Source organism: Mustelus asterias, chromosome 29 (genome assembly GCF_964213995.1).
Source record: "Mustelus asterias chromosome 29, sMusAst1.hap1.1, whole genome shotgun sequence".
In the NCBI taxonomy this organism is placed as follows: domain Eukaryota; kingdom Metazoa; phylum Chordata; class Chondrichthyes; order Carcharhiniformes; family Triakidae; genus Mustelus; species Mustelus asterias.
In genome coordinates this window covers 23,424,164-23,444,231 of record NC_135829.1, presented here as the reverse complement: position 1 = coordinate 23,444,231, position 20,068 = coordinate 23,424,164, and the positions used below count along the sequence as shown (strand labels likewise).

General features: G+C 45.9%; 1 protein-coding gene across 3 annotated transcripts in view; it reads left to right on the top strand.

The window, feature by feature from the left end:
• Positions 1–7,449, top strand: part of vps13c (vacuolar protein sorting 13 homolog C) — a 339,816-nt gene extending 332,367 nt beyond the window's left edge. For all 3 annotated transcript variants that reach the window (XM_078200207.1, XM_078200204.1, XM_078200205.1), the window contains 3 exons: positions 2,473–2,593; positions 3,465–3,554; positions 7,046–7,449. In XM_078200207.1, the coding sequence (XP_078056333.1) occupies positions 2,473–2,593; positions 3,465–3,554; positions 7,046–7,135 (301 nt within the window). In that variant the 3' untranslated portion in view covers positions 7,136–7,449. The remainder of the gene's footprint in view (positions 1–2,472; positions 2,594–3,464; positions 3,555–7,045) is intronic.
• Positions 7,450–20,068: the final 12,619 nt, after the last annotated feature.

The window sequence follows — 20,068 nt, the reverse complement described above, 5'->3', positions numbered from 1 at the left end:
TTGTACTCCTTCATCCCATTTGACCTACCAAAATGGACCACGATGCATTTATCTGGGTTGAAGTCCATCTGCCACTTGTCCGCCCAGTCTTGCATCCTATCTATGTCCCTCTGTAACTTCTGACATCCCTCCAGACTATCCACAACCCCACCAACCTTCGTGTCGTCGGCAAACTTACCAACCCATCCCTCCGCTTCCTCATCCAGGTCATTTATGAAAATGACAAACAGCAAGGGTCCCTGAACAGATCCCTGGGGCACACCACTGGTGACTGACCTCCATTTAGAAAAAGACCCATCTATACCCACTCTCTGCCTTCTTTGAGCAAGCCAGTTCTGGATCCACCAGGCAGCAGCCCCTTGGATCCCATGCCCTCTCACTTTTTCTAGAAGCCTTGCATGGGGGACCTTATCGAACGCCTTGCTAAAATCCATATAACCACATCTACTGCCTTCCCTTTGTCAATGTGTTTAGTCACATTTTCGAAGAACTCCACCAGGCTCGTAAGGCACGATCTGCCCTTGACAAAGCCATGCTTTGACAAAGCCAGATAGATAGGACCTGCTTCTATTTCAGCCATTGAATTTCAATGGGGAGTAAAAGACTTTTACTGCTTGCAACGGTTTCGCAACTAAAGAAGGGAAGATTATCATATTTTAGTTGATCCCAAGAGTGAGGCTGTAGGAAAGACATGAAAGATTTTTATCATTTGGAAAAGCTGAGTTGTATTGGCAACAATGGAAGCGAAGATGAAAAGGAATATGGAAGGAGAGATGTTGAGCCGATTTGGTGTTGGCTGTGCAGGAAAGATATCCTGGAAACAGTTCTGGGCTGGGAGAATGTAAAGTTTGAATCAGCCATCCAGTCAAGCCAGAAAAGTCCTGTGCTGCAAAATGGAGTCTTGGTCTGAAGTTTCTTGGATTTCCACGCCAGAGTGGGAGAAAGTTTGAAAGGGCGCAAAAGTAACAGCAGCGTTTTCTTGGATAATGCTGAATTTTTATAAACATCTACAAGGGAGTGTTGCTGGGAAGATGTTTACTTGTGGGTTTGACCAAGTAGGGAGTCTTTTGTAGGGTAATGTTTTATATGACTATTATATGACTATTTTTAACTATGTATCTGTAATCTTGTGTGATTAAGTTTTCTTCTTGTTAATAAAGCTTTTAGTTTTAATTTTTTAAATCCCAAATGTGTTACTGGAATTCTTTCTGCTGAGATCAGTACTTTTGCTTCTCATTTGCAGAATACAAAAAAAAAGGCTATGGCCTGAAAGCCAAGTTTCCCACTGAGATTTGGTTCACTTGGCAATTAACATCTGTTGAGGTCATAGCAGAGTGGGTAACCAGAGCATGAAGGCATGGCGCAGGAAGGAATATCATATTAGTGCATCCTGTGGCCCCAGCAGAGAGGCACAAACCAATGAAATTCAGTCATTAAATACACAGAAATTGCAACGGTGTTAGAGCTCAGGAACAAACTGAGGGATCTTTGCAATGGGGGACAGGGTAGAAAATAAGCATAGGCTTTGGGTTGAAGGGATGTCTACAAGTTTGAGTTTAAAAAATCAGGATAGGTGATTTTGTTTAGGTTTTTAAAACATTTCTAGTGTTTATGAAAGAAGTGGGCAGCACAGTGGTTAATACTGCTGCCTCACAGTGCTAGGGAGCCGGGTTTGATTCTGGCCTTGGGTGATTGTGTGGAGTTTGCACGTTCCTCCCCGCCCTCTGGTGTCTGCAAGAGTTTCCTTCAGGTGAATCATAGAGCCCTACAGCTCAGAAGAACGCCATTCAGCCCATTGAATCTGCACTGACAACAGTCCCACCCAGGCCCTATCCATATAACCCCACACATTTATCCTACCAATCTCCTGACAATAAGGGACAATTTAGCATGGCCAATCAACCTAACCCGCACATTTCTGCACATTTTGGGTGCTCTGGTTTCCTCCCACAGTCCAAAGATGTGCAGATTAGGTGGATTGATCATGCTACATTGCCCCTAAGTGTTCAAAGATGTGTAGGTTAGATGGATTATCCTTGGGAAATGTGGCGGGATAGGGCATGTGCAAGACACTCTGTCAAGAGAGTCGGTGCAGTCTCGATGGGCCGAATGGCCTCTTCTGCACTGTAGGGATTCTATGATGATTCTATGAAGTTTAGGTGGCCTCTTCAAATAGTTTGAGAAATAATGTGAACAATTTGGTTAGTTTGGTGTTGATAGCTCATTGGGTAACTTTGCAGTGAATGAAGTGATTTTTAAGGGTATTCAGTGACCTTTTTAAATGGTGGTTTTTGATTTCCTTTAATCTGTAGGCTGTTTGGAAGGTTTCCCATGCTACAAATATAGGCCGCGTTTTAAATGATTGAGATCATTAGTTTAATGGTGTATAGGAATCAAAACCTGCTTTTAATCCTGCGCAGTGCGCACAAATTGACCTGTTTCTGTTTTTGTTGCTTTTTGATTTTTTTATAGGAGGGTGGTCTGTGTGTCTGATGAGATTCTAGGCCACCTTGGCAATGACTGGAACTACACTTTTGAAGAATTTATCCGACCACCAGCTTTAGAAGGCAACGTACTGAGTCTCTTCGTCAAGGTACGCTGTGCAATACTTGACCTGCATCTATCATTGATGGTTTACTAAAGGCTGATAAAAATGTGAATTAACTTCCATGCATGACCGTGCTTTCCTCACTGCGAAGTACTAAATAGATTTTTAATCACTACAATAATCAAAGGGCATTATCCTTTATAATAAACACAAGATGCACATTTCTCCAGAGCAGCATTTCTCAAACGTAATTGTTTCCGCGCTTCCTTCTGATTTGATGTGTGGTTGGAAGCTTTCATCATTAAACAGAGAGAGCTTTTGTTTTGAGGCTTTAATGATTTCCTCTATTTTTAGAAACCCTCGTGAGTACAAAGCAGAATGTAAACACGGTTTGAATGTTTCATCAAAATAGCCATTGAAGATTAATCTGCTGTGAACTTGCGCCACGCTTGGCCCAATCTTGACTTTACAAACATCCTCCCTCTCAGCAAAGTTGAGATGGTGGGACTCCGAACGTAGTTTCATTAGTGTTCAGAATGTGAATTGCAAAACAAAGAAGGCAGATTGTGCGGCAAATGTTGTTTGGTGGAATCTGCGAATGTAGGGGTGGAGGGACAAAGCTCCGCCATGTCAGTGAGGGGAAACCCAGTAAGTTTGTTTAATGGGAAGAAAGGAAGGCCTTTTGCATTGTCCGTCTCGGCTGCCCCCTAACTGCTGGCTTTAGAGCAACAATGTGGATGAGGTAGAATCCAGCTCTCAGCTGAATGGGGGCGGGGATCGTGTCACTTCATTTGAAACCTTGTTCAGAAATATTGTCCCCAGGAGTTATCCTGAGGAATTATGAAACAAAAATGAAAGCCAAAGAGGCAATAACTCAAGCAATCAAAAGGTGATGAGTTGTGTTTTTCTTTTACAGGATCAATCTATAATAGGATTTTCAAACCCAAAGTGTGGAACCGAAGGTTGTGTGAGAAAAGTGATTCTCCAAGATGCGAAAATGGCAACGGTAAATAACTTTGTTTAAACAGGAATGGAATGTTTGACACCAGCATGATTTCTCAGGGAGCAGTAACTGCGTTAATAATTGTATGTCTGTACGACCTGCCTGAGAAACCTGACTTCCTATTGTCATGTTTTTGTCCCTTTTTTATTAAAAATCCCCATATCAACATTTAAACTGGAGTGAGCAGTGAAGGCTGGCTCATATTCAAGGCGGAGTTCATAGAATCATAGAATCCCTACACTACAGAAGGAGGCCATTCAGCCCATCGAGTCTGCACCGACCACAATCCCACCCAGGCCCTACCCCCACATATTTACCCACTAATCCCTCTAACCTACACATCTCAGGACTCTAAGGGGCAATTTTTAACCTGGCCAATCAACCTAACCCGCACATCTTTGGACTGGGAGGTCGGGGGTTTTGGGAGACGAGCAGGAATGTGGATCAAAGGCCTCATTATCGTATTGATGGTGGATCAGGCCTGAGGGACCCAGTGACCTACCCCGACTGCTGCTCATTATTAATATTTGGAAAAGGCACATGTAAACTTACTCTGCTGTAACTGCATCCTCCTATTATTGGTGACACTTGTGCACTGTTTATCATATCCCATTTCCTCTGTCTGTACAGCAGATAAATGTCTCCATTAAAATCATTCTATTCTTCCCAAATTGCCTTTGGTTTTACTCTTAACTATTTAATGGTTTAAAATTATTATACTGAGTTAATTCCCTCACTTTTTCCCGGATTTGTAATGTGCAGCATCAGTTGAGATGACCGGAGATAGGATTAATGAAATGACAATATCTCCGTGGTTCCAAAGATCGACCAAGAAACAATTACTCATAGAATCCCTACAGTGCACAAGGAGGCTATTCAGCCCATCGAGCCTGCACCGATAACAATCCCACCCAGGCCCTATCCCTGTAACCCCAGGAATTTACCCTGCTAATCCGCCTGACACTAAGGGTCAATTTAGCTTGGTCAATCAACCTAACCTGCACATCTTTGGACTGTGGGAGGAAACCGGAGCACCCGGAGGAAACCCAGGCAGACACGGGGAGAACGTGCAAACCCCACACAGACAGTCACCCAAGGCCGGAATTGAACCCGGGTCCCCGGCACTGTGCGGCAGCAGTGCTAACCACTGTACCACCATGCTGCCCTTCTGTGTGGTACAATAAAACTGACTTGGCTCACCGTTCTGACGAAGGGTCATCCTGACTCGAAGCGTTGGCTCTACTCTCTCTCCACAGCTGCTGTCAGACCTGATGAGATTTTTCTAACATATTCGGTTTTTGTTTCCGATTCTAACATCCATAGTATTTTGCCTTGATCACTATATCGATCCCTTATTTAGTTCGCTGGCAATAAGTTCACAACATTGTCACAGCATCCCACCCAGAGCCTCCCCTCTGTCCTATCTCCGCAACCCCAGCTGCCAAGTCCCTAAACTCTGAAATTTCCTCTCCGCAACTCCCCCCCTCCTCTCTACCTCTTTCTTCCTTTAAGGCGCCCCTCTAACCCACCCGCTGACCAAGCCATTGGTCATTTTGCCTAATATTTCATGGCTTGATGTCAGTCGTGTTTGAAAATGCTCTTACAATGCACCTTGGCATGTTTCTTACACTAAAGGTGTTATATAAATAGTCGTTTTCATTTTTTTTGCACTGAATATCTTAAAATATGAATTGTGTAGAGGTCACAAAGTTTGAGGTGTCAGCTATTGTAATTCCTTTAACCAATCGCCCAGTAGTATGTGCTGACAGCACTGTGCTGTGTGATATTCTCACTGCTGGATGACACCAATGTCAGTGACTGAAAATAAGAACATGGACTTAATCGTTACGTTTTCACCAGATGTTAATCAATATCAATTAGATTTTGTTTTAAATTTTACAAACCATGTAATTGAAGAAACAGTTTCTGGGATGTGGGTGGTATTGAGACGCTTAGTGGGTCCCGAGTTGCCCTGAGAAGGACGATAATGGTCCATCTTCTTGAACCACTCCAGTCCTTGTGGGGATGGTGCTTTGTAAGGAATGCCAGGAGATTAACCCAGTGATGCACCCATGATATGTCCCAATCAGGGTGGCCTGGTGGGGAACTTGGAAGTGATTTCCACAATGTTTTTGATTGAAGGAGGGTACAGAGAGAGCAAGTGTTGCTGAAATGGACTGGGTGAGTTGCTGTGGGGTGCATCCTGTGGATGAGATGAGAGTGGAGAGATACAAAAGTGTCCAGAGGGGCAATCTTTTCACACACAGGGTGGTGAGTGTCTGTAACGAGCTGCCAGAGGTAGTAGTAGAGGCGGGTACAATTTTGTCTTTTAAAAAGCAGTTAGACAATTACATGGGTATTGAGGGATATGGGCCAAATGCGGGCAATTGGGATTAGGTTAGGGGTTAAAAAAAGAAAGGGTGGCATGGACAAGTTGGGCCGAAGGGCCTGTTTCCATGCTGTAAACCTCTATGACTCTATGATACGTACCAAAGCCACAGTGTGCTGGTGAGTGGAAGGAGAGGACAGAGGTCAAATATGAAAGGAACGGAAGCAGGGATGGCACGGTGATTAGCACTGCTGTCTCACAGTGGCAGGGACCCGGGTTTGATTCTGGCCTTGGGTTTTTGTCCGTGTGGAGTTTGCACATTCTCCCCGTGTCTGTGTGGGTTTCTTCGGGGTGCTCCAGTTTCCTCCCACAGTCCGAAAGATGTGCTGGTTAGGTTCATTGGCCATTCTAAATTCTCCCTCAGTGTACCCAAACAGGTGCCAGAGTGTGGCGACTAGGGGATTTTCGCAGTAGCTTCATTGCAGTGTTAATGTAAGCCTACTTGTGACTAATAAATAAACTTTAAAAAACTTTAGATGTGCAGGTTAGGTGGATTAGTCATGCTAAATTGCCCCTTAATGTCCCAAAAAATGTTTAGGTTAAGGGGAGTTAGTGAATACATGGGGCTATGGGAGTAGGGTCTGGGTGAGATGCTCTATCGGAGTTGGTGCAGACTCAGTGGGCCAAATGGCCTCCTGCACTGTAGGGTTTCTATGAAAGTGCACCATTTGAAACCTGCAGAACTATAAATTTCTACATAAAATAATTTTGTCAACTAATGGATTATGTTTAAAATATTCCTTTGTATCTTTTAAACATGATGTTGAGTTGCCGGCGTTGGACTGGGGTAGGCATAGTAAGTAGTCTCACAACACCAGGTTAAATTCCAACAGGTTTATTTGGTAGCACGAGCTTTTGGAGCGTTGCCCCTTCATCAGGTGAATGGATAAAGGGGCAACGCTCCGAAAGCTCGTGCTACCAAATAAACCTGTTGGAATTTAACCTGGTGTTGTGAGACTTCTTACAACACATAAGGTAACAGGCTCGCTACCCGTTAAGCTGCTTTAATTAACCACGCAGCTGTTAGTTTGGTGGACTTGACTCTTGAGCTGTTGAGGTTCAGCAATAATCAATAACTATGATGCTTGTAAATGTTGTGTTTCAGAGGACGATCAATGCTCTCCGAGACGCTCAGGCAGCGAGGCGACAACAGCAGCTGGTGAAGCGAAAGTCACTGAGGTTTTCAAAGCCCTGAGGTTTTATCTCCTGTCGTCCATTGCACTAAATTAACGTCCAGTTTTTTGCTTGTCTGTGGAACTGTACTTTGCACTGCAGCTATATATTTTCTTACTTCTAATGAAATGTGGATCTTAAAAGGTATGATTTCTGTGGTATGGTTGTACCTATTCTACAAAAGAATAGGCTCGCTGGGACTGAAATTAACATTATGTTGAAAACTTCAGTTGATATTCTGAAGATCTGAAAATTTTGCACTATCAAATCTTTCATGCACATGTTGAAATAATTTCATGTATAAATATGATGCAAATAAATAGCTCATTATCTAGATTTGGTGTTTCGGTCTGGTTGCCAATGCACTCTGATAAATGCTGAGCATCTAGTCAAGAATAACCATACTGATTCCATTCATAATTAAAAGACAGTAAATCAAACCCTCTCAACTTGCACAACTACTGAAGAGAAGCTTCAAATATTGAAAATTACGTGGCACTGTGGTTAGCACTGCTGTTTCACAGCGCCAGGGACCCGGGTTCGATTCCCGGGGGCACGGTGGCACAGTGGTTAGCTCTGCTGCTTCATAGTGCCAGGGACCCGGGTTCGATTCCCGGGGGCACGGTGGCACAGTGGTTAGCACTGCTGCTTCACAGTGCCAGGGACCCGGGTTCGATTCGCATCTTGGGTCACTGTATGTGTGGAGTCTGCACGTTCTCCCCGTGTCTGCATGGGTTTCTTCCGGGTGCTCCGGTTTCCTCCCATAGTCCGAAAGACATGCTGTTTAGGTGCATTGGCCATGTTAAATTCTCCCTGAGTGTACCCGAACAGGTGCCGGAGCGTGGCGACTAGGAGATTTTCACAGTAACTTCATTGCTGTATTAATGTAAGCCTTACTTGTGACTAATAAATAAAAAACAAGTTTTAAGGATCCTTTAAAATTCACACTTGAACTTCACAGTCTAATCAGATCAAATCTATACATAATTAAGTTTTATGTATAGTGCGACTCACCAAGCCAGAGGGTTAGATAACTGTAACATGCAAAGCTCGTTGTTCCAATTTTTTGATTGACTTAACTAACCAATATGTATGCAGTGGATTTGCTCAAATATTGATCAGGCCTGGAAAGTTATCCCCACCAGTTAGAAGCAAAAAGCCAGACAAATCCAACCCACTGAATTCCTACTCAACAAACTGATCAAAACGTAAATAATTTCCTGAAACTGCTTTCACAGTTCTTCCTTTTCACTCAGATCAGTATTCAGAGTTAAGAATTTTAGTAACAAATCGTATACACTGGAAAGTCACTGAACCTGCCCGGAGTTCGTTATAGAATAGATAGAGTCATTGAATCCTTAGAGTACAGAAGGAGGCCATTCGACCCATCGAGCCTGTACCGTCCACAGTCCCACCCAAGCCCTATTCCCGTAAACCACATTTACCCTGACACTAGGGTCAATTTAGCATGGCCAATCAACCTGACCCGCACATCTTTGGACTGTGGGAGGAAACCAGAGCACCCGGAGGAAACCCACGCAGACACAGAGAATGTGCAAACTCCACACAGTTCTCTAAAATATCGAAATGCCTGACTGAATTCCCTCCCCCACACAGTCCTGACAGTTTAATTTCATAGTTTCTCTTCGACTTCTGAATTGTTTCTTTAGTTCTCTCCTAATCTCTTCATTCTCTCTTATCCTGCACCCACTCTTGTCTATCTACTTAATGTTTGCCTCTTTCCGAACCCTCAATTACTCCCTTACATCTTTAATCATCCCTTGAGTTCCACTTAGATTTATCTACAGAACGGCACGGTGGCACAGTGGTTAACACTGCTGTCTCTCAGCGCCATGGACCTGGGTTCGATTCCCAGCTTGGGTCACCGTCTGTGTGGAGTTTGCACGTTCTCCCTGTGTCTGCGTGGGTTTCCTCCGGGTGCTCCGGTTTCCTCCCACAGCCCGAAAGACGTGCAAGTTAGGTGGATTGGCCATGCTAAATTGCCCCTTCGTGTCAGGGGGACTAGCTAGGGTAAATGTATGGGGCTAGGGCCTGGGTGGGATTGTGGTCGGTGCAGACTCGATGGGCTGAATGGCCTCCTTCTGCACTGTAGGAATCTATGATTCTGCGTTCAGTTCTCTGCCCCTCAAAATGAACTTTTTTCCAATCTGTTTTCATCATCTATCAAGACAGCATTTGAGCAAATGTAGTATCGAGGAGCCCTAGCAAAACTGGAGTTAATGGGAATCAGGAAAACCCTCTGCTGGTTGGAGTCATACCTGGCACAAAGGAAGATGGTTTTGTTGGTTGGAGATCTATCATCTCAGCTCCAGGACATCACTGCAGGTGTTCCTCAGGGTAGTGTCCTAGCTCCAGTCATCTTCAGCTGCTTCAACAATGACCTTCCCTCCATCACAAGGTCAGAAGTGGGGGATGTTCACTGATGATTGCACAATGTTCAGCACCATTTGCTACGACTCAGATACTGAAGCAGTCCATGTCCAAATGCAGCGAGATGTGGACAATATTCAGATTTGAGCTGACAAGTAGCAAGTAACATTCATGCCACACAAGTGTAAAACAATGACCAACAAGAGAGTATTTAACCATCATCCCATGACGTCCAATGGCGTTATCATAACTGGATCCCCCACCATCAACATCCTGGGGGTTATCATTGACCAGAAACTGAACTGGACCCAGCCGTATAAATACTGTGGCTATCAGAGCAGGTCAAAGGCTGGGAATCCTGCGGCGAGTAACTCACCTCCTGACTCCCTAAAGCCTAGCCACCACCTACAAGACACAATCAGGAGTGTGATGGAACACTCCCCACTTGCCTGGATGAGTGCAGCTCCAACAACACTCAAGAAACTCAACACCATCCAGGACAAAGCAACCAACTTGATTGCTACCCCTTCCACAAACATTCAATCCCTCCACCAATGGTTGGCATTAACTTTAATTCTGCACCTTTCTGTCTATAACTCCTGATTGAAGAAGAGTTGGGGCAAGGTTTTATTTAGGGACGGCTAATAGAGTCACAGAGGTTTACAGCATGGAAACAGGCCCTTTGGCCCAACTTGTCCATGCCGCCCTTATTTTTTTTTTAAAACCTCTAAACTAATCCCAATTGCCCGCATTTAGCCCATATCCCTCTATACCCATCGTACCCATGTAACTAACTAAATGCTTTTTAAAAGATAAAATTGTACCCGCCTCTACTACTACCTTTGGCAGCTTGTTCCAGACACTATCAACCCTCTGTGTGAAAAAAATTGCCCCTCTGGACACTTTTGTATCTCTCCCCTCTCACCTTAGACCTATGACCTCTCGTTTTAGACTCCCCTACCTTTGGGAAAAGATATTGACTAGCTTATCTGTGCCCCTCATTATTTTATAGACCTCTATATGGTCACCACTCAGCCTCCTACGCTCCAGAGAAAAAAATCCCAGTCTATTCAGCCTCTCCTTATAACTCAATCCATCAAGTCCCAGTAGCATCCTAGTAAATCTTTTCTGCACTCTTTCTAGTTTAATAATATCCTTTCTCTAATAGGGTGACCAGAATTGCACACAGTATTCCAAGTGTGGCCTGACCAATGTCTTGTACAACTTCAACAAGACGTCCCAACTCCTGTATTCAATGTTCTGACCGATGAAACCAAGCATGCCGAATGCCTTCTTCACCACTCTGTCCACCTGTGACTCCACTTTCAAGGAGTTATGAACATGTACCCCTAGATCTCTTTGTTCTGTAACTCTCCCCAATGCCCTACCATTAACTGAGTAAGTCCTGCCCTGGTTCAATCTACCAAAATGTATTTGTCTAAAGTAAACTCCATCTGCCATTCGTCAGCCCACTGGCCCAATTGATCAAGATCCCGCTGCAATTGGAGATAACCTTCCTCACTGTCCACCATGCCACCAATCTTGGTGTCATCTGCAAACTTACTAACCATGCCCCCTATATTCTCATCCAAATCATTAATATAAATGACAAATAACAGTGGGCCCAGCACTGATCCCTGAGGCACACTGTTGGTCACAGGCCTCCAGTTTGGAAAACAACTGTCTACAACCACCCCTTTGGCTCCTGTCAAGAAGCCAATTTTGTATCCATTTAGATACCCTGGATGCAACAACCTACCATGCGGTACCTTGTCAAAGGCCTTGCTAAAGTCCATGTAGACAACATCAACTGTACTGCCCTCATCTACCTTCTTGGTTACCCCTTCAAAAAACTCAATCAAATTTGAGAGACATGATTTTCCACTCACAAAGCCATGCTGACTGTCCCTAATCAGTCCTTGCATCTCTAAATGCCTGTAGATCCTGTCTCTCAAAATACCTTCCAACAATTTACCCACCACAGATGTGAGGCTCACTGGCCTGTAGTTCCCAGGCTTTTCCCTGCAGCCCTTTTTAAACAAAGGCACAACATGTGCCACTCCTGATTGAAGAAGAGTTGGGGCAAGGTTTTATTTCGGGACGGCTGATAGTGGGACCAGATAGCTGAACAAAGTGGATTTGGACGAGAACTCCAGAGTCTTGTGTAAATGGCTGCAGCAGTGAGGGATGGATCTGAGCAGCGAGTGGAAGAGAGGGATGGAACTGAGCTTCTGGACTAAACCTCTGCCCCTGAATTCACATCAAAGGGTGATTAGTCCCACCACGGGTGACACAGTGGTTAGCACTGCTGCCTCTCAGCACCAGGGACCCGAGTTCGATTCCGGCCTCGGGTGACTGCCTGTGTGGAATCTGCACATTCTCCCCGTGTCTGCATGGGTTTCCTCCGGGTGCTCTGGTTTCTTCCCACACTCCAAAGATATGCGGGTTAGGTGTCTGGCTAAATTCTCCCTTCAGTGTAGCCGAACAGGCGCTGGAGTGTGGCAACAAGGGGATTTTCACACCAACTTCATTACAGTGTTAATGTCAGCTGACCTGTGACATTGATACATAAACTTTAAACTTAACCTAATAACTCTCAGTTCCAGGGATCCGGGTTCAATTCCAGCCTCGGGTGACTGTGTGGAGTTTGCATGTTCTCCCCATGTCTGCGTGGGTTTCCTCCAGGTGCTCCCACATTCCAAAGATGTGCAGGTTAGGTGGATTAGCCATGGTAAATGTGCGGTGTTACAGGGTTTGGGTGGGGCAGAGGGCCTGGTTAAGAGACTTTGTCAGAGAGTCGGTGCAGACTCGGTGGGCCAAATGGCCTCACCTGCACTGTGGGGATTCTATGATCGTGGAGAAGAAACCGAGAGTGGGAATCTTCCCTAACCCCTCCTACCCCCTCCCAAATGGCAGGAAAGAAGTTAGCATTGTTCCAAACTGTTCAATCTGAACACAGATATGAAAGCTGAGCCTGTGAATCTGTGTTTAGCGGAGGAACTGTAGATGAATATTTCAGCTGGGGAATGCTGAATCGAATATGACCCCAGTGAAGACAGTAGCCTTATTCAACTGTGATACCTGGACACACCATGTGGGGGCACATTAGTCCTATAAATTGGAATTGGCTCAGAAGACATACAGAATGAAAGTACACTCAAAGTCTGATTCCATTCGAGGATCTAACCTCTGGAGGAGTCTTTGCCAAAGGATTTTGAATATCGAAAGGCTTTATCCTGTTCTACTGCCTCGGTAGTTTGTGCTTTATTAATGGCAGAATGACAGGAGATGGGGAGTAAGAGGGAAGGTGGTTTGAGGTGTAAGGTCATCCCTGATTATATTGTATGGTGGACCAGACTTGATGGGCTGAATAGCTTACATTTGTCTCTCATGATGAAATAGTCTTAATATCCCAAAGTAGATGTTGGATCGGTTCTTCCGAGAAGTACATGAGAATTACTGAAACATTGCAGGTACTCTTTCAACACTTAAATCGCCAATGCATAGCAGGCGAGGGACCAAGTGCTGGTAAATGGGATTAGGATAGATCGGCATAGACAAGGTGGGCCGAAGGGCCTGTTTCTGTGCTCTATCATAACTGCCAACCTGACATCACATCGTCATGGTGAAGGGACCGCCTGCATTACCCAGACATCACGGAGCTGGCACTCAGAAACCAAAACAACTGAGTTATTTACTGGGTAAGTACACTATTCCATTCTAGATTCTGTTTATTCAACACGTTGTCAGTCTCCATTTAACCCTCATTTTTTCCAAAAGAAAACATCACAATCGAGATGTTGCCGGTTCGAAGAGCTTGGGAGGGGGTAGAGTGGGGTGGGAAGGGAGATTGTTACACAAACAGTGAACATACTAAACCAGGAGCAGAATGTCCATCTGTGTGCATCCCCAGGGTATCCATGTGCATCCTCAGAGTGTATCCATCTGCATCCCCAGTGTATCCATGTGCATCCCCAGTGTAACCATGTGCATCCCCAGAGTGTATCCATGTGCATCCCCAGAGTGTATCCATGTGCATCCCCAGGGTATCCATGTGCATCCTCAGAGTGTATCCATCTGCATCCCCAGTGTATCCATGTGCATCCCCAGAGTGTATCCATGTGCATCCCCAGTGTATCCATGTGCATCCCCAGAGTGTATCCATGTGCATCCCCAGAGTGTATCCATCTGCATCCCCAGTGTATCCATGTGCATCCCCAGAGTGTATCCATGTGCATCCCCAGAGTGTATCCATCTGCATCCCCAGGGTATCCATGTGCATCCCCAGTGTATCCAGTGCATCCCCAGTGTATCCATGTGCATCCCCAGAGTGTATCCATGTGCATCCCCAGTGTATCCATCTGCATCCCCAGGGTATCCATGTGCATCCCCAGTGTATCCATGTGCATCCCCAGTGTATCCATGTGCATCCCCAGTGTGTATCCATGTGCATCCCCAGAGTGTATCCGTGCGCGCGTCCCCAGGGTGCGTCCGCGCGCCCGTCCCCAGGGAGCGTCCGCGCGCCCGTCCCCAGGGTGCGTCCGTGCGCCTGTCCCCAGGGAGCGTCCGCGCGCCTGTCCCCAGGATGCGTCTGCGCGCCTGTCCCCAGGGTGCGTCTGCGCGCCCGTCCCCAGGGTGCGTCCGTGCGCCCGTCCCCAGGGTGCGTCCGTGCGCCCGTCCCCAGGGTGCGTCTGCGCGCCAGTCCCCAGGGTGTGTCCGCGCGCCAGTCCCCAGGGTGCGTCCGCGCGCCCGTCCCCAGGGTGCGTCCGCGCGCCCGTCCCCAGGGTGCGTCCGTGCGCCCGTCCCCAGGGTGCACAGTGGCACAGTAGTTAGCACTGCTGCCTCTCAGTGCCAGGGACCCGGGTTCGATTCCGACCTCAGATGACTGCCTGTGTGGAGTTTGCACATTCTGCTCTTGCCTGCGTGGGTTTCCTCCGGGTGCTCCGGTTTCCTCCCACAGTCCAAAAGACATGCTGGTTAGGTGCATTGACCGTGCTAAATTCTCCCTCAGTGTACCCGAACAGTCACCGGAGTGTGACAACTCAGGAGTTTTTACAGTAACTTAATTGCCGTGTTAATGTAGCCTACTTGTGACACTAATAAATAAACTTTAAACTTTAGAGTATATCTGTGTGCATCTCCAGCATATATCTGTGTCCATCGCCAGAGTATATCAGTGAGCATTCCCAGCTCCTTACTCCTTATCCACCTCTCCTCTTTATACACCTATGACTATGTGGCCACATTCCCCTCCAACTCGATTTTCAAGTTTGCTGATGCCACCACCGTAGATCTCAAACAATGACAAGACAGAGTACAGGAATGAGATAGAGAATCTGGTGAATTAGTGCAACAACAATAATCCCTCCCTCAATATCAGCAAAACGAAGGAGATTGCCATCGACTTAAGGAAGCATAGTGGAGAACATGCCCTTGTCTACATCAACAGTGATGAAGTGGAAATGGTCGAGAGCTTCAGGTTTCTTGGTGTCTAGATCACCAACAACCTGTCCTGGTCTCTCACATCGATGCTATAGTTAAGAAAGCTCACCAACGCCTCTACTTTCTCAGGAGGCTAAGGAAATTTGGCATGTCCTCAGTGACTCTCACCAACTTTTACAGGTGCATGATGGAAAGCATCCTTTCTGGTTGTATCATAGTTTGGTGTGGCTTCTGCTCTGACCAAGACCGCAAGGAACTACAAAGGGTTGTGAATGCAGTCCAGTCCATCACACAAACCAGCCTCCCATCCATTGACTCCGTCTACACTTCCCGCTACCTTGGAAAAGCAGTCAGCATAATCAAGGACCCCACGCACTCTGGGCATTCTCTCTTCCACCTTTTTCTGTCGGGAAAAAGATACAAAAGTCTGAGATCACGTACCAAGAACAGCTTCTTCCCTGCTATCATCAGACTTTTGAATGGACCTACCTCATATTAAGTTGAGCTTTCTCCACTCCCTATCAGTAACTGCAGCACTGCATTCTGCACCCTCTCCTTTCCTTCTCCCCTATGTGCTCTATGTACGGCATGCTTTGTCTACACAGTATGCAAGGAACAAAACTTTTCACTGTATACTACATATGACAATAAATCAAACATTGATAAGATAGTCACTAATAAATCCAATAAGGATATATAACACAGTGAGTTATTGTAATCTGCACTGTTCTGTCTGAAAGAGTGCAGTGAAAAAGATGAGTGCAAGCTTCGAGTTTGGTGAAAGGGGGAAGCAGGTGATTGTTTCCATTCACTTTTTCTAACTTTCTCGCCTTTACAACTGGTTCCTACGGTGCTACAGGGAAAGGAGCTAGCTGTTTGGTGAGAATCTGGTAAATGTAAGCAGTATTCAACTTGGTAAAACTAATAAAATATATATATAAAGCACCATAAATATGTAAATAATTCAATTAAGTTATTGTTTATAACACTTCAAGATGGCGGGGTGGTGATGTTTCAAGGCTGCATCATGTGGAGCTCCTGGAAGACATTGTGTCCCCGGGTAAGCACACTTAGAACAAGTGTCTGCGACTTGAGTTAGACACTGCGACACATCAGGGAGGGGGAGCGTTACCTGGAAGCTTTGTATCAGGAGGCAGTCACACCTCTTAGGACAGGGTTTTCTGATTTGGTCAGAGTGGACAGGAGAGTGTGACTGCGAGTGAGGCGGATAAGGAGTTTCAACCCCTGCAATTGTCCCACAGGTTTGAGGTTCTCTCAGCGTGTTTGGATGAGAGTGGGGGCTGCAGGTTGGATGAGCTGGCTGACCATGGCACTGTGGTACAGAAAGCCATTCAGATGGGGAGCACATAAGAAGGTTGTGGTAGTAGGGGACAGAATAGTGAGGGGGATTGACATTGTCCGCTGTGGCAAGGAGCGAGAGTCCGGACGGCTGTGTTGTCTGCACTGTAACAGGACATCTGCTCCAGGTTGGAGAGGAGCTTGCAATGGGATGGGGAGAACCCAAGGGTCATGGTCCATGTAGGTACAGTGACATAGGCAGGATGGGGAAGGGGGTTCTGCACAGTCTGTATGGGGAGCTAGGCACCAAACTAAGAAGCAGAACCTCAAAGAGAACAATTCCTGGATTATTACCTGAGCCACGTGCAAATTGGCAAAGGACAAATAAGATTAGAGAAATGATGTCAATGTGTCGGGAGCAGTTCGGAGAAGTTTACTAGACGAAATCTAGGAATGGATTGTCTAGTGAGGAAAGGTTGGAGAGTTTATATTTGTATCCACTAGAGTTTAGAAGAGCAAGAGGTGACTTGATCAAAACCTTTAAGATCCTGAGCAGCATTGCCAGGGTGGACGTCGAGAGAATGTTTCCTCTTGTCAGAGAATCTGGAACTTGGGTTCACTGTTTAAAAATAAGGGGCTGCTTACTTAAGGTGGAGTTGGGAAAAATGTTTTCTCTGAGGGTGGTGAGTCTCTGCAACTCTCTTCCTCAAAAGGCAGTGGAAGCAGAGTCTTTGTTTTTAAGGCAGGGCTCGATAGATTCTTAATTAACAAGGGGTGGAAGGTTATCGGGGGGTCAGCAGGAATGTGGGGTCGAGGTTACAATCAGATCAGTCATGATCTTATGAATGGGATATCGGCTCAAGGGGCCAAATGGCCTACATGTCCTAATTCGTATGTTAATAACTTTCAGAAAGAATTGGATGCATTTTTGAAGTAGGAATATTTGTATTTTGATTTGATTTATTATTTGATTTATTATCATCACACGTATTAGTATTCAGTGAAAAGTATTGTTTCTTGCGCTTTATACAGACAAAGCATACCGTTCATAGAGAAGGAAACGACAGAGTGCGGAATGTCATGTTGCACTCATGGCTAGGGTGTAGAGAAAGATCAGCTTAATGCAAGGTGAATCCATTCAAAAGTCTGACAGCAGCAGGGAAGAAGCTGTTCTGGAGTCGGTTGGTACATGACCTCAGAGTTTTGTACCTTTTTCCCGACAGAAGAAGGTAGAAGAGAGAATGTATGGGGTACAAGGGGTCATTACTTATGCTGGCTGCTTTGCCGAGGCAGCAGGAAGTGTAGTCAGAGGCAATGGATGGGAGGCTGGTTTGCGTGGTGGACTGGGCTGCATTCACGACCTTTTGTAGTTTCTTGCGGTCTTGGGCAGAGCAGGAGCCAGACCAAACTGTGATACAACCAGAAAGAATGCTTTCTATGGTGCATCTGTCAAAGTTGTAGGGCTATGGGGGAAAAGCTGGATTGTATGTTCGTATTCTATGAATTCAAAATAAACTTCTTTAGCCAGTGTGGTGAAAATGTGGGATTCGCTACCACAGGGAGTTAGAAACAGAGAAAAACTACAGCACAAAACAGGCCCTTTGGCCCCACAAGTTGTGCCGAACATATCCCTACCTTTTAGGCCTACCTATAACCCTCCATCCTACTAAGTCCCATGTACTCATCCAGGAGTCTCTTAAAAGACCCTATTGAGTTTGCCGTCAGTGGTGGTGGACGAAAAGATGCATTGAAGGGAACAGAAAGTTATGATCGGCTGTGATGAAGAGAGGTGGGGGAAGACTTGTGTGGAACACAAGACCCAGCATAGACCAGTTAGACCCAATAGCCTGTTTCTTGCTGTAAATGTATTTAATTCAATGGTAATCACAGTTCTGGAGAGACTGATTAAATTATTGTATGATTGCTTTATGCTGTGAGAGGTGTAATAGACGGCCCAAACAGCCCAGACTATATCCATCCATTGAGCACATCTTTGCTTAACAAGCACTTGATCTTATGTTCAAACAGGAACTCCCTCCTTAGCCTTTTTTGCAGTTCATTCACAGGATGTGGGTGTCACTGGCCAGGCCAGCATTTAGCACCCATCCCTAATTGCACTTGAGAAGGTGGTGGTATGTTGTAGGTACACCCACAGTGCTGTTAGGAGTTCCAGGATTGTGACCCAGTGACAATGACGGAACAGCCGATATATTTCCAAGTCAGGATGGTAAGTGACTTGGAGGGGAACTTGCAGGTGGTGGTGTTCCCATGTATCTGCTGCTCTTGTCCTTCTAGATGGGAGTGGAAGCTGCTGGCGAAGGAAACTTGGTGAGTTCCTGAATTGCATCTTGTAGATGGTATACACAGCTGCCATTGTGCATCGGTGGTGGAGGGAGTGAATATTTGTGGAAGGGGTAGCAATCAAGCTTTGTCCTGGATGGGGTTGTGCTTCTTGAGTGTTGTTGGAGCTGTACCCATCCAGACAAGTGGAAAGTATTCCATCACACTCCTGACTTTGTGTCTTGTAAGTTTTTAAGTTTATTTATTAGTGTCACAAGTAGGCTTACATTAAGTGCAATGAAGTTACTGAAAATCCCGTAGTCACCACACTCCGGCGCCTGTTCGCATACACTGAGGGAGAATTTAGCATGGCCATTGCACCTAATCAGCACGTCTTTCGGTCTGTGGGAGCACCTGGAGGAAACCCACTCAGACACGGGGAGAACGTGCAGACTCCACACAGACAATGACTCAAACCGGGAATCGAACCCGGGTCCCTGGCGCAGTGAGGCAGCAGTGCTAACCACTGTGCCACCGTGCCGCCCAGATGGTGGACAGGCTTTGGAGAGTCAGGAGGTGAGTTACTCGCTGCAGGATTCCCAGCCTTTGAGTTTTGATTTGATTTATTATTGTCACATGTATTGGGATACAGTGAAAAGTATTGTTTCTTGCGCGCTCTACAGACAAAGCATACCGTTCATAGAGAAGGAAAGGAGAGGGTGCAGAATGTAGTGTTACAATTATAGCTAGGGTGTAGAGAAAGATCAATTTAATGTGTGGTAGGTCCATTCAAAAGTCTGATGGCAGCAGGGAAGAAGCAGTTCCTGAGTCAGATGGTACGTGATCTCAGACTTTTGTACCTTTTTCCCGATGGAAGAAGGTGGAAGAGAGAATGCCCGAGGTGCGTGGGGTCCTTAATTATGCTGGCTGCTTTTCCAAGACAGCAGGAAGCATTGGCAGTGTCAATGGGTGGGAGGGTTTGAGTGATGGACTGGGCTTCGTTCATGACTCTTTGTAGTTTCTTGCTGTCTTGGGCAAAGCAGGAGCCATACCAAGCTGTGATACAACCAGAAAGAATGCTTTCCATGGTGCATCTGTAAAAGTCGGTGAGAGTCATAGCCAAATTTCCTTAGCCTCCTGAGAAAGTTGAGGCGTTGGTAGACTTTCTTAACCATAGCACGGTGTGGAGGGACCAGGACAGGTTGTTGGTGATCTGGACACCGAAAAATTTGAAGCTCTTGACCACTTCCACTCTTCCTCGTTGATGTAGACAGGGGCATGTCCTCCACTCCACCACATGGTCTGGTAGCCACAGTATTTAACAGGCTGGTCCAGTTCTGTTCAAGTTCAGTGTGTAATCCTGCTGAAAGCTCACTCTGACTCGATGCCCTGAAGATGATGCCAAAAAGCTGCAAGATCACAGGTTAGAGTAACAGTCTCACCCAGTCTGGTGCTGCCCCACCCCAGTCAGCCCACTCCTCCCATCTGTGTCTCCCTGCCTCCCGTTTTGTCCCCATCCTTATGCCCAGTGCTCACTGCTAGT